Genomic DNA, 11,727 nt, shown 5'->3' with positions numbered 1-11,727 from the left:
CAATATTCCCATATATCGAGAAAGATTTCAATTTCTCAAGTGTTCATTTACAATTCTTCATTAACAAAATAAATAAATAAATAAAGTTACAAAGAAACGCAATCAAACGTAGCAAAATTTTAATGTAAAATCTCTTTTTCCTCGATATCGAGTAACTTTCATTCCCTGTAATTTCATTCACAGGCGCTTAATCGCGTCTAAACAATCTCATCGCCTGTTGCGAACATTCTTACCACCGTTTCGTGCATTCTACGTTCAATTTCCTCCCGTTTCCCAATGACAATTACCCGAGTGTCACTCATTCCGCGTATCGAGCCACCAGTTTATAAGTCGTTTTCGTCGTCGTGGGAATATCGGGTTTCGATAATATTATCGGCTCGTTTCCATTAAAATGCGTGTCAACAGCCCGTGTTCGATTTAACGCGTTCGAAATAACGTATAACAGCATCAAAGTGGCCGCGTTTCCCTCTCATGGAATTCAATAAATAAGGCCAAGTTGAATGAAATGTAAGAGAAAAATGGAATGTAAGAAAAGTGTAATCATGGAGCAATGGAGCTTTGTAACGTATTACGAGATTAAAAGTAAATGGAGTGAGAATTATTAAAAGTAAATTTATGTTACGTGGAGTGCTATTTTTCAATTAATATAGATTGAATTAGATAAATGTATCAGGCGAAGATATATCAAAGCCACTTATGCAAACTACTGTATTCAAATTATATTAAATAGAAAGATTCCCACTCGATTATTAAAATCCAATCTAATCCATTTAATAAATCTTCTTCATCAACTAGAATTCCACTTTTTTTAAATTAACTCAAACAAAGATTCCAAGGCGAGAAGAATTTCACAGACTAAAAATTTAATTTCAATGAGAAGGAAACGTAATTATATTATCCACATCTTCAGGCGTTCGAATGCTCGATGGTCCGGTTAACGACGCCGTCGAAGCCAGGGCGTTGGGATTGAATCCTGATCACATCGACATATACAGCGCTTCTTGGGGCCCGGAGGACGATGGCAAGACGGTGGATGGTCCCGGTCCTCTTGCCAGGAGGGCGTTTATCTACGGTGTAACTAGCGTAAGTTTCTTCAAAATTTACCCATATAAACTCACCATTCCAAGATATCCAAGATATTACCTTCTCGCGTTACACAACATCCAAACATATCTCTTGCCACGTAACCGATACCCTAATTCTTGTTTTGATTAATTATTCGACAGGGGCGCAAAGGCAAGGGCTCCATCTTCGTATGGGCGTCCGGGAACGGTGGCCGCCACACGGATTCTTGCAACTGCGACGGTTACACGAACAGCATCTTCACCCTGTCCATATCGAGCGCCACCCAAGGCGGCTACAAGCCCTGGTACCTGGAGGAATGCAGCTCGACGCTCGCCTCGACATACTCGTCCGGCACGCCCGGCAACGACAAAAGCGTGGCCACCGTGGACATGGACGCGAAACTGAGGCCGGACCATATTTGCACGGTCGAGCACACGGGGACGTCCGCCTCGGCGCCCCTCGCGGCCGGTATCGCGGCCCTGGCCCTCGAGGCCAACCCAAGCCTCACGTGGAGGGACATGCAGTACCTGGTGGTGCTCACCTCGAGGTCGACCCCCCTCGAGAAAGAGTCGGGCTGGATCTTGAACGGGGTTAAGCGGAAGGTCTCCCACAAATTCGGTTACGGGCTCATGGACGCAGGCGCTATGGTGAACCTGGCCGAGCAGTGGACCAACGTGCCTCCCCAACATATCTGCAAGTCCGATGAGATCAACGAGGAGAGGCGCATCGACCCGACCTACGGCTACACGCTGAGCGTTTACATGGACGTCACTGGTTGCGCTGGATCCGTGAACGAGGTCCGGTTTCTCGAGCATGTGCAGTGCAAGGTAAGAGGTCCAATGACGTGGATCGCTGCAAGTTGTATTGTCCATGAGAAGGTGGTCGAGGGGGAAGGGGATTGAGAGCATACTAATAAGATTGTAGCAGGATTTTTGTAAAGAACACCTGTTTTCTCAATACCTGTACTCTTCTGCTTGACATTTTCTCGTGGACGGACAGTACGTGTGTCGAGGGTTTAAGATTTGCTTGTTAGTTCACCATTATATGCGTGCTGATTCCATAATGACAGATTTCTTCTCCTCTGATATTTTCAATCAAGTCAAGAGTGAGTTGCAATCACTCGCACAATTCTGAAAGTAGTACAGAATGATGTCTCGCACGTAAAATTAAACAATTATCGTATTTGATTAGTGTTGAAGTTGAAAATGATCGTTGATATTTGAGAAAGAGAAGTTCGATAATTTTATATGTCTCGCTACTTTGAATGATAAATGATAAACGATTTAGGGAAAAATAAAATTTTGTTCTCTCATATTTCACATTTTCCATTATCGGTGGTATGTACAACGTTATGTAATTCGTTCAAATGAAAAACCATTTCGATTCGTGTATTTTTTAAAATCTATAACTTTTTCTCATTGGTGCACACCAATTTTAACAGCAGCAACAATTTCGCGCACACACGGGGAGGGAAAATAATTTTGAAAGCAATATTTATAAGCACGCGATTCGATCGAAAATGGAAGTTCCTTTTTCCCCTCCCCTCCCATACATTATTCCCTGTGTAGTATTACCTTTCAGCGCGGTTAAATATATTTTTAATGGTACAATCCTTTAAATTCGCGTATTACAAACGTACATTTGCAAGTTCGGTTCGGAATGAAATTCACGGTATCATTAAAATGTAAATTCTTTTTTTAAAAACCGTTTTATAAATCATAAGCTAGAACAAAATATACATTTGCATATACCGTGCAAAGTGAAAATAAATTTTATTTTAAGCGTTATTCTTTCTTCCATCAGATTTTGCATATACAACGATCGTTTTGTACTTCCTTTTCGTTTTTCGTTTAAATTGTTTATTCGCTTATTCAGTACATATACATACCAACGTCTGACATGCATCACGTCACATAAAAGAACAATTTTTACGTGTATATATATATATATACATATGCATATGTAAAGCAGAATTCCGCACAAATTTTAACAGCTTATCCTTCGAAAATATTCACACCGTTCACTCGAAATATCGAATGCGTTCAATTTCTTTTTTTTTTTCTTAAGAAACTGAAACAAAAATTAATAATATTAGAATAATTAATAGATTCTTTTTCAATGAAATAAAATAATCATTGTATCAATCAAGGTATCCTTAAGGTTCTTCCCACGTGGAAATTTAAGGCTATTGCTCACCTCTCCAATGGGCACCACATCGACCTTGTTGTTCGAGAGGCCACGGGACGTTCTCAGTTCGAGTTTCGATGACTGGCCCTTCCTCAGCGTGCACTTCTGGGGCGAAAAGGCGGATGGCCGGTGGACCCTGCAGGTCAATAACGCTGGAAATCGCCACGTGAATTCTCCAGGCAAGTATCTCCAGTATCTCATCCACTTCCAGGATTAACGTGGATTTTCCAATTTCTTTGGAACAGGGAATAACACAAGTGTAATTAGTCCCTTTCAATTTAATCTATTCTTTATTTTTTCAGGAATCAAGTATCGTTGATGCCTAAACTCACCGATTAGAAGTTAAATATATATATATATATAATTATTTGTGCTAGATTTTGTGCGCATCAGAATTAATTTTCATAAAACCATCCATTCCCATCGTCTCCCTCCTCCAACCTTCTTTTATCAAAATTTTCCGCACGTGGAGGCTCTGTGAGGACGCTTGTCCCTAGATGAAAGAAAAAAAGAAAACCATTATCGTTCGCTGTTACAGGGATCCTAAAGAAGTGGCAGTTGATCTTCTACGGAACAGCTACCAACCCGATCAGGATTAGAACGCGTCAATTTAACCCGGTACATTCTTCGTACGCCTCCGTGCATTATCCATACCCTGTAGACGATGATCAGCTAGCGTTGGGTCATCGCGGCGACGTCGACTTCTTTCCTTCGTCTACCTTTCAGGGCTACCAAGGATACCCGTACGTAGGGGCAGCGTCCAACGTCCAGGCGTCCGTTGCCACGTTGGACGGATCCTCGGCGCCGATCCTCACCAATCGCCTACCAGGGGACACGTCCTCCTCCTTCGACTCGCCCTCCTCCTCCTCCCAGGTCGGCGACGACTCGCTCGACACCACCAGAAAGATACTTCACGACTGTGACCCCCAGTGCGACCCTCAGGGTTGTTACGGGAAAGGGCCCACCCAGTGCATCGCCTGCAAGAACTATCGATTGGACAAGTAAGGATTTTTATCATTTATAGATTCTATTTTTTTTTTTAATTATTTTTAAAGCTGTTTTTATTATACCTTCCATGTTTCTATTACGTTGTAACGCTTGATATTTGTCTCTCCACGCTTTGTACGTATGTAATTCTTTTTAAATTTGTCCCGGTGGAAAAACTTTGGACAAAGGAAGATCCAATTAGAAGTAAAAACATCTTTCATTTGGAAAAAGATAGTGGGAAAAATGGTGAACTTTTGTTAATTACAATTACGTAACAACAGTATTAAAATTTTAAACTAGGTTTTCAATGATTGAAACACGATGATTATTTAAACATTTCGCAGTTATAAATATAACGCGGTTATTCTATCACGATATCGCTGTAAGTAACAATAATTTTTCATATCGGAAGGAATACGAATAATTGAAATTCAAATTCAATTGGATTTACATTATTAATCCGTTTCAATGAGAAGTAAAAAGAAAATGAAAACTGATGATATAATGAAATTTACATCTTGTTACTCGCAATGCAATCGTTAAAATTTATCAAACGATTTTAAGAATTTCGATCGAAGAAAGGATCATTGAAACGATAAGATAATTATTCGAAGGAATATTAGTTTGGAGATATTGCAACGCTTACAGCACTTGCGTGAGTCAATGTCCACCGAGGAGCTTCCCAAATCAGGGTGGGGTCTGTTGGCCTTGCCACGAATCCTGTGAGATATGTGCCGGTGCTGGCCAGGATTCTTGTCTCTCCTGCGCACCTGCCCACTTAAGGGTTACCGATCTCGCGGTGTGCCTGCAGCAATGCCCGGAAGGATATTACGAGAGTGAGTGTATTTCATAAAATAAAACCGATTAAACGGAACGAAGCGGTTCATTAATTGGAGGAAAAAGTGTCCATCTCGTAATACTCGTATTTTTTTTTTTTTTTTTTAAAGAAAATTAAATAAAATATTCCTATTTTGTTATATTCAGATGAATGGTAATTTGCAGACACGGAGAACAGTACGTGCGTACCGTGCGAGGCGAACTGCGCAAGTTGTCAGGACAGGCCGGACAAATGCACCAGTTGCGAGCATCATCTGGTCATGTATGAAAACAAGTGTTACGCGGCCTGCCCCCTCTACACATACGAGACACAAGATTACAATTGCGCTCCTTGTCATTCCACGTGCGAGACTTGCAACGGAACCGCCGAGAACCAATGCATCTCCTGTCGACCCGGATTGTTTTCTCTCAACGGTACGTGTGTGTGTATGTATATATATACATATATATATACATATGTATATATATATACGGACGACGTTAATCCTTAAAAACGACACCGGAGCGCAACCGATAACCTAGAAACCTACTTCTCCGGTATCTGGTATCGTAGGGATATTCCGTGTTTCGTGCGAATTCACGATTTTTAAGTCGATTCCCGCGTTTCATAGAATGGAATATTCGTCGGGAGATCACGATTGAATTGATCTTTTCATTTCGTGAATTTAAGCGAAAATTAATTCTCCGCGACAAATTCGATTATACGTTTATTAAATGCAAAGTATAAATATATATCGGAATTGGAAATTTTCATTTATATGTATTATCGATTATTTTATCTCAACGAGTCTTACATTAGATATTGCATTATTTTACGTTTTCGATAATGTACGAGTCCAGCCGATTTATCTCAATAATTTGGTTAGTTCTAACGTTAATTAACTTACTTACTTCAATTTTAAGAATCCTTTTAATCTCTCAAGTCTCAAGCTTTATACACGAAGTAAGTATTGAAAAAGTGATGCAACAATTTTCAGGCGCCTGTCGAGCGTCTTGTCCAATCGGATACGGCGCGGACAAGAAGCGGCGCGAATGCGTGCCCTGCCCACCCGGATGCGCTACCTGCGACATGTCGACGTGCAGGAGTTGCGACGACGGATGGAGTTTGAACGAGGAAGGTCTCTGCGCGCCCGAGCACCGCGATCGTTGCAAAACGACCGAGTTCTACGAGAACGGGCATTGCAAACAGTGTCACGCATCGTGTAAAACGTGCGCCGGCCCCGGAGAGAACAATTGCATCTCCTGTCAAAAACCGTTACTCCTCCAAGCGAAACGGTGCGTGTACCAGTGCGACGACGGTTATTACTCGATGGCGCAACCATCTGGACCCGTTTGCGTGCCTTGCTTGCACACGTGCAAAACCTGTGTGTCTCGATTAAACTGTACCGCGTGTCAAGACGGATTGCAATTGCAGAGCGGAGAGTGCAGGTCCTCTTGTGCCCAGGGGTGAGTTCGTTTTCCGTCGTGTCATACTCCTTGCAACTCGAACCTCTCTGACCTGCAACTGGGTCAAACAAATGAGTTGACAGAGAATTTGAATTTTAAGTTTTAACATTAAAATTAAGATACACACCGTAACAAAAATTTTGAATTTTGCTCCAAATTTTTAACGCAGGGATGAGTTATACTTGCAAGAGACTCGGTTTCCATTAAAATTGAGATCGTAACAAAAATTTTGAATTTTGCACCAAATTTTAACGCAGAGAATGAGTTATACTTGCAAGAGACTCGGTTTCCATTAAAATTAAGATCGTAACAAAAATTTTGAATTGTGCACCAATCTTTTAACACAAGAGACTCGGTTTCCATTAAAATTAAGATCGTAACAAAAATTTTGAATTGTGCACCAATCTTTTAACACAAGAGACTCGGTTTCCATTAAAATTAAGATCGTAACAAAAATTTTGAATTTTGCATTAAATTTTTAACGCAGAGATGAGTTATTTTTGTTATACTTGCAAGAGACTCGGTTTCCATTAAAATTAAAATAAACATCGTAACAAAAATTTTGAATTGTGCACCAAACTTTTAACGCAGAGATGAGTTATACTTGCAAGAGACTCGGTTTCCATTAAAATTGAGATCGTAACAAAAATTTTGAATTGTGCACCAAACTTTTAACGCAGAGATGAATTATACTTGCAAGAGACTCGGTTTCCACTAAAATTAAGAATTTTGCACGAAATTTCTTTCTTCTCGAAAATCGAATTGTCCCAACTGCAAATGAGTGCGAATGGGTCGACAGAGGGTTCGAGCTTTAAAATTAAAAACACAATTACAATCTCCGTAATAATAAGAATGTCGACATACAACTCGTTCTCGACCCAGGTATTACAGCGATCGAGGTCAGTGCGCGAAATGCTATCTGGCGTGCAAAACGTGTTCCGGGCCCAGAAGGGATCAATGCGTGACCTGTCCCGGTGGTTGGCAACTAGCGGCGGGCGAGTGTCACCCGGAGTGTCCCGAAGGATTCTTCAAGTCCAACTTCGGTTGCCAGAAGTGTCACCATTACTGTCGCACGTGCAAAGGTAGGCGGAATTAGAGTGCGGATATGAGCACCCCCTCTACCCCTCGATGGAGTAAATATTGAACGAGCAGTCATCCCCTCGGGAGAATCCAGATTTCATCCACGAAACTCATCGACATACGTACATCTTTCGCCCCTCTCAAATTTCAATCTGTACATGTATAACTAAATCTATCATTTGAGACACGTGTCATCCTTGTTAACTCTTTAATCCGTTTACGAAAAGGATCTGGAAAAGAGATTTTCATCGAGTCAGTAAAAGTAGTTGAAAGAGAAAAAGAAAGAACTCGGGTTTTAATTTATTTTATTTCACAGGCGAGGGGCCGAAGGAGTGCACCTCCTGCCCACCCCACTCGATGCTCGAGGACGGCCTGTGCAAAGAATGCCTCGGGGCACAGTATTACGATTCTCTGACGCGGCTCTGCAAGAATTGCCACCCGGATTGTCGAAGGTGCACCGGCTCTGGGAAATTCAGCTGCGCGGCTTGCTCGCCCCCCTTGCACCTCGACAAACTGAACAATCAGTGCGTGCCCTGTTGCACGGGCAACGAGAAGGGTGGCCAGGCCGAGGAGTGTTGCCTCTGCGACCCGGAGACCGGTGAGATTGATCATCATTTAATTTACCCCAAATCGAATTTTCCCTCTCTCCGTCGACACGATTCGATGAAAATACGTATTCGTCGAATCGTCGGGCGGGTTTAAAAGAAAATTGAATCGGAGAATTTTGATTTGAATTTCAAAAATTCTATTCCATTTTGAACACGCGCCAGGTGGCTGCAGGAACAGCTCGCCGGCTGGGAAGAGAAGGGTGCCGGGGACGGAGTTCGCCTCGGCTGACACGGCCATTTCCGAAGTGTACACGAGCTACGAGGGGACAACGACCGATAAAAACGACTCGGTTTCGCTGGCGATAACGGCCACCACCACCATCGCCGTCGCCATTTGTCTCATATCCGTCGCCTTGTTCGCCACTATATTCATCGTGCTTCAGGTAACCGGTGTCCACCTCGCTTTTGCACGGCAATAATAATAATAATAATTCGAAAAATAATAGAAAGTTTTGAAATTGGAACAAAAAAAGAATTCCCCGCGATTTCTCTCCCTTGGAACCGATCGAACTTTGGCCAATTTTCAGGCAATATCGGGAAGAAGGGAAAGGAAGAACAAGGGTTACACGCAGTTGTCCGTGAGGGTGGAACCTCCGGACGATGTTTACGCGGACGACACGCCAGAGCTGATGACCTAGACACTTGGCAAAGTTTAGTTTAACCACCGGACCTGCCCATCGAAGTGTTCGACGACCACGAGACACGGTCTCGAAACCACAGATTAGAGGACCCGATCGCGTGTTTCGCGTGCCGGTTCTTATTGGAGACGTGTGACGATCGAGATCGGGGACAGCTAATAACCGCGCTTCAAGTCCGTTCAAAGTGGTCCGGGACGATGAACAAAGAGCAAGTAACGAAGAAAGAAAAAAAAAAAAGAAATAAAAGAAAAAAAAAACAAAAAAACAAAAAATACGAAACCGAAAAAGAAAAAAAAAATAATAAAGAGAGAGTGAAAAAATTGTAAAACGGATAAAAAACAAAATAAAACGTCGTAATATGTATCGAAGGGGGAGGAGGAATTAGAAGAAGAAACGAGTGATATATATATATATATATATAAAAATGAGAAGAGGAAAAAAAGAAACGTGAAAAAATTCTGGGCGGGTTAAAAACGAAGTTAAAAACTGACTGGTTTAAAGGAGAGAGAAAAAAAGAAAAAAAAAAAAAGGGAAGAATGAAAATGATGAAAAACGGAAGAAGAGAAATTCGTTCGAAACGTGATAGTAAAAGACATATTTCGTTATTTTTTTTTTTTTTTTGGCGCACTTGTTACGAAGAAAGTGTGTGATCGTTGTCCGTTGTAAAAAAAAAAAAATTCGAACAGTGAAGTCCGCGTGCGTTTTCCAATCGTGTGAATGGCCGATGAACGAGATAAGCATCCTTTTTTAACGGTCAGGCGCGTCTGTCGCTGGATAATTAATGCCGAGTGTACCCAAGTGTATACGAGAGAGAGAGAGAGAGAGAGAAAGAGTGAGAATGAAAGAGAGAGAGAGAGAGAGAAAAAAGCGTATCAAACTTTTGAAACCGATCTATCGTTCGTGAAACCAGAGGGCGACACGAAAAGGGCGGCGGACATTATAAAGTGCCTAATTTACAACGCCCTTGGAAGCACCGTTTCGTCTGCCCTTTTTTAGTGCCTCCTATCCTGACCGGATACACGTTATTACGCGATGTACAGCCGAGAAGGGAAAACGCTTGTGAATTGAAAAGTATCGTACTTAAAGAGTGTAGATCAAAGATCGATGTGGGGAAGCGTATATATATATATATTGTGTGCGAACGATCCGTTGATATAATAATATATTTCATTATTTAATATTTCTTTTTTTTTTTTTTTTTTTTTTTTTTTTTTTTTTTTTTTACGAAACTCACACTCCTATGTCTTTATCTTGCTCGTCTTTTATATATATATATATATATATATATGTATGTATGTATCTCCGATACACTTTTGAATGGTGAGAGTAGCAGTCGTATCGGTTTGAATTGAATGCATACACGGACCGGTAATCCGAACTAATTACTTGTAAACCGTTTCTTCGAAGTAATATGATATTGTTGGCAATAATTGTGTAAAATTCCAAGGATAGCTGGTTGATCAAAAGGGGGAAGGCGAAAGAGAGAAAGAGAGAGAGAGAGAAAGAGAGAGAGAGAGAGTGAGTGAGAAAAAGAAGAAAAAGAAGTTAACGTATAAACGTTCAAACGAACAAAACTGTTGTAAACGAAAGAAGGAAAAATAGGAAGATTTATATACTTTGTAAAAAGAGGAAAAATAGGTTCGCATAGCTTCGTTCCCATGCAACGAATAGACTTCAACACACGTGGAGGAAGCTTCGTGTGAACCGTTCAGATTTATCCACGATCCATCATCATGTGTATCAGTCATTCCATCGTGAACGAGACAACTAATTTGCGTTTTTTTTTTTTTTGTAACTGTTGTTATTGCTGCATTGTCTATGTATTTTATTTGTTTATATATATATATATATATAGTATTCTGCTATACATTTTTCGCGTTGCTCCAGCTTCGTTCGTTTTATTTGTTATTATAGAGAGAGAGAGAGAGAGAGAAAAGAAGGGAAAGAGAATGAGAGAGTGAGAAAAAAGAGAGACCATACGTTGATGTATGTAACACGAGAAGCTTTTTTGAATAAGAAAAAAAAATATATAAGTGTGTGCGTGTGTGTATGTGTGTGTGAGAGAGAGAGAGAGAGAAAAGAGAGGGAGAAACAAAATATGCAAAGAATATACGAAAAAAAAGTTCTCGGTAAATCGGTACCTTTTTAAGAGCTACTTGTCCGCGCCTACCGTGTGAATATTGAACTTCTCCTCGTGATTTGATATAAAGCTATTATTGTACTTTTATGATGAACGCGATTATAAATATATACATATATACATATACATATACATATATATATATATATCTATATATACACACACACTCAGGCGTTTAAATATATTCTGAGTTCGTGTCCCCAGTAAAATACCATTAATGAACGATCCTATTATTATTTCTGTATTTGAGAGCCGCACCAACTCGAATACAATTTTTATTCAAGTTCAATTGATCTTGACACAAAAATTTATTTGCAATTACATTTGTATATTAATATCTTATGAATTGCATAATTGAAAGAGATATTTAGATGGTAATCTTTAAATGGATAATCTTTATATTATTTCATTGTCTGTTCTTTACTTCTATAAATTTTAATAAGGTACCCAACTTTATTTGTTAAATAAGAAAAATTTAATAATATCGGTTTATATTTTTATAGCCAATCGAACTTTACAATTTTTATGCAGGTTTTATCAATATTCTACTTTCAAATAGTGAAATAGTACAATAGTAACTATACAAGACAAGTGTGTTACTTTTCTACTTCAATGGAGAGTATTTTAAGGAAGAATTCATTCTATTCCTATCATATATAAATTTTTGTCTGTTGAATTTCTTTAAAAAGTTTTTAGTAGATTTCAATGATGGATAATGATAACAAATTTTACTACGGAT

The 11,727-nt window shown here is 40.0% G+C and overlaps 1 protein-coding gene and 1 long non-coding RNA gene across 3 annotated transcripts in view; one reads left to right on the top strand and one right to left on the bottom strand.

The window, feature by feature from the left end:
• Window positions 1–11,114, top strand: part of LOC107994951 (furin-like protease 2) — a 376,396-nt gene extending 365,282 nt beyond the window's left edge. The window contains exons 6-17 of one of the 2 annotated variants that reach the window (XM_062077343.1): window positions 911–1,083; window positions 1,227–1,892; window positions 3,215–3,431; window positions 3,791–3,870; window positions 3,979–4,253; window positions 4,888–5,075; window positions 5,242–5,490; window positions 6,054–6,522; window positions 7,405–7,604; window positions 7,919–8,200; window positions 8,373–8,593; window positions 8,738–11,114. In XM_062077343.1, coding sequence (XP_061933327.1) covers window positions 911–1,083; window positions 1,227–1,892; window positions 3,215–3,431; window positions 3,791–3,870; window positions 3,979–4,253; window positions 4,888–5,075; window positions 5,242–5,490; window positions 6,054–6,522; window positions 7,405–7,604; window positions 7,919–8,200; window positions 8,373–8,593; window positions 8,738–8,848 — 3,131 coding nt within the window. In that variant the 3' untranslated portion in view covers window positions 8,849–11,114. Of the gene's footprint in view, window positions 1–910; window positions 1,084–1,226; window positions 1,893–3,214; window positions 3,432–3,790; window positions 4,254–4,887; window positions 5,076–5,241; window positions 5,491–6,053; window positions 6,523–7,404; window positions 7,605–7,918; window positions 8,201–8,372; window positions 8,594–8,737 lie in introns of both variants that reach the window. The other variant, XM_062077339.1, reaches the window with a different exon arrangement.
• Window positions 1,781–3,131, bottom strand: LOC133666455 (uncharacterized). The gene is made up of 3 exons (XR_009830628.1): window positions 2,954–3,131; window positions 2,026–2,195; window positions 1,781–1,917 (listed from the first exon to the last, which is right to left on the bottom strand). It is a non-coding gene; the product is annotated as an uncharacterized LOC133666455 (long non-coding RNA).
• Window positions 11,115–11,727: the final 613 nt, after the last annotated feature.

This window comes from Apis cerana, linkage group LG1, assembly GCF_029169275.1.
Source record: "Apis cerana isolate GH-2021 linkage group LG1, AcerK_1.0, whole genome shotgun sequence".
Taxonomy (NCBI): Eukaryota; Metazoa; Arthropoda; class Insecta; order Hymenoptera; family Apidae; genus Apis; species Apis cerana.
The sequence above is the reverse complement of the archived record's forward strand: the minus strand, read 5'-3'. Positions and strand labels throughout refer to the sequence as shown.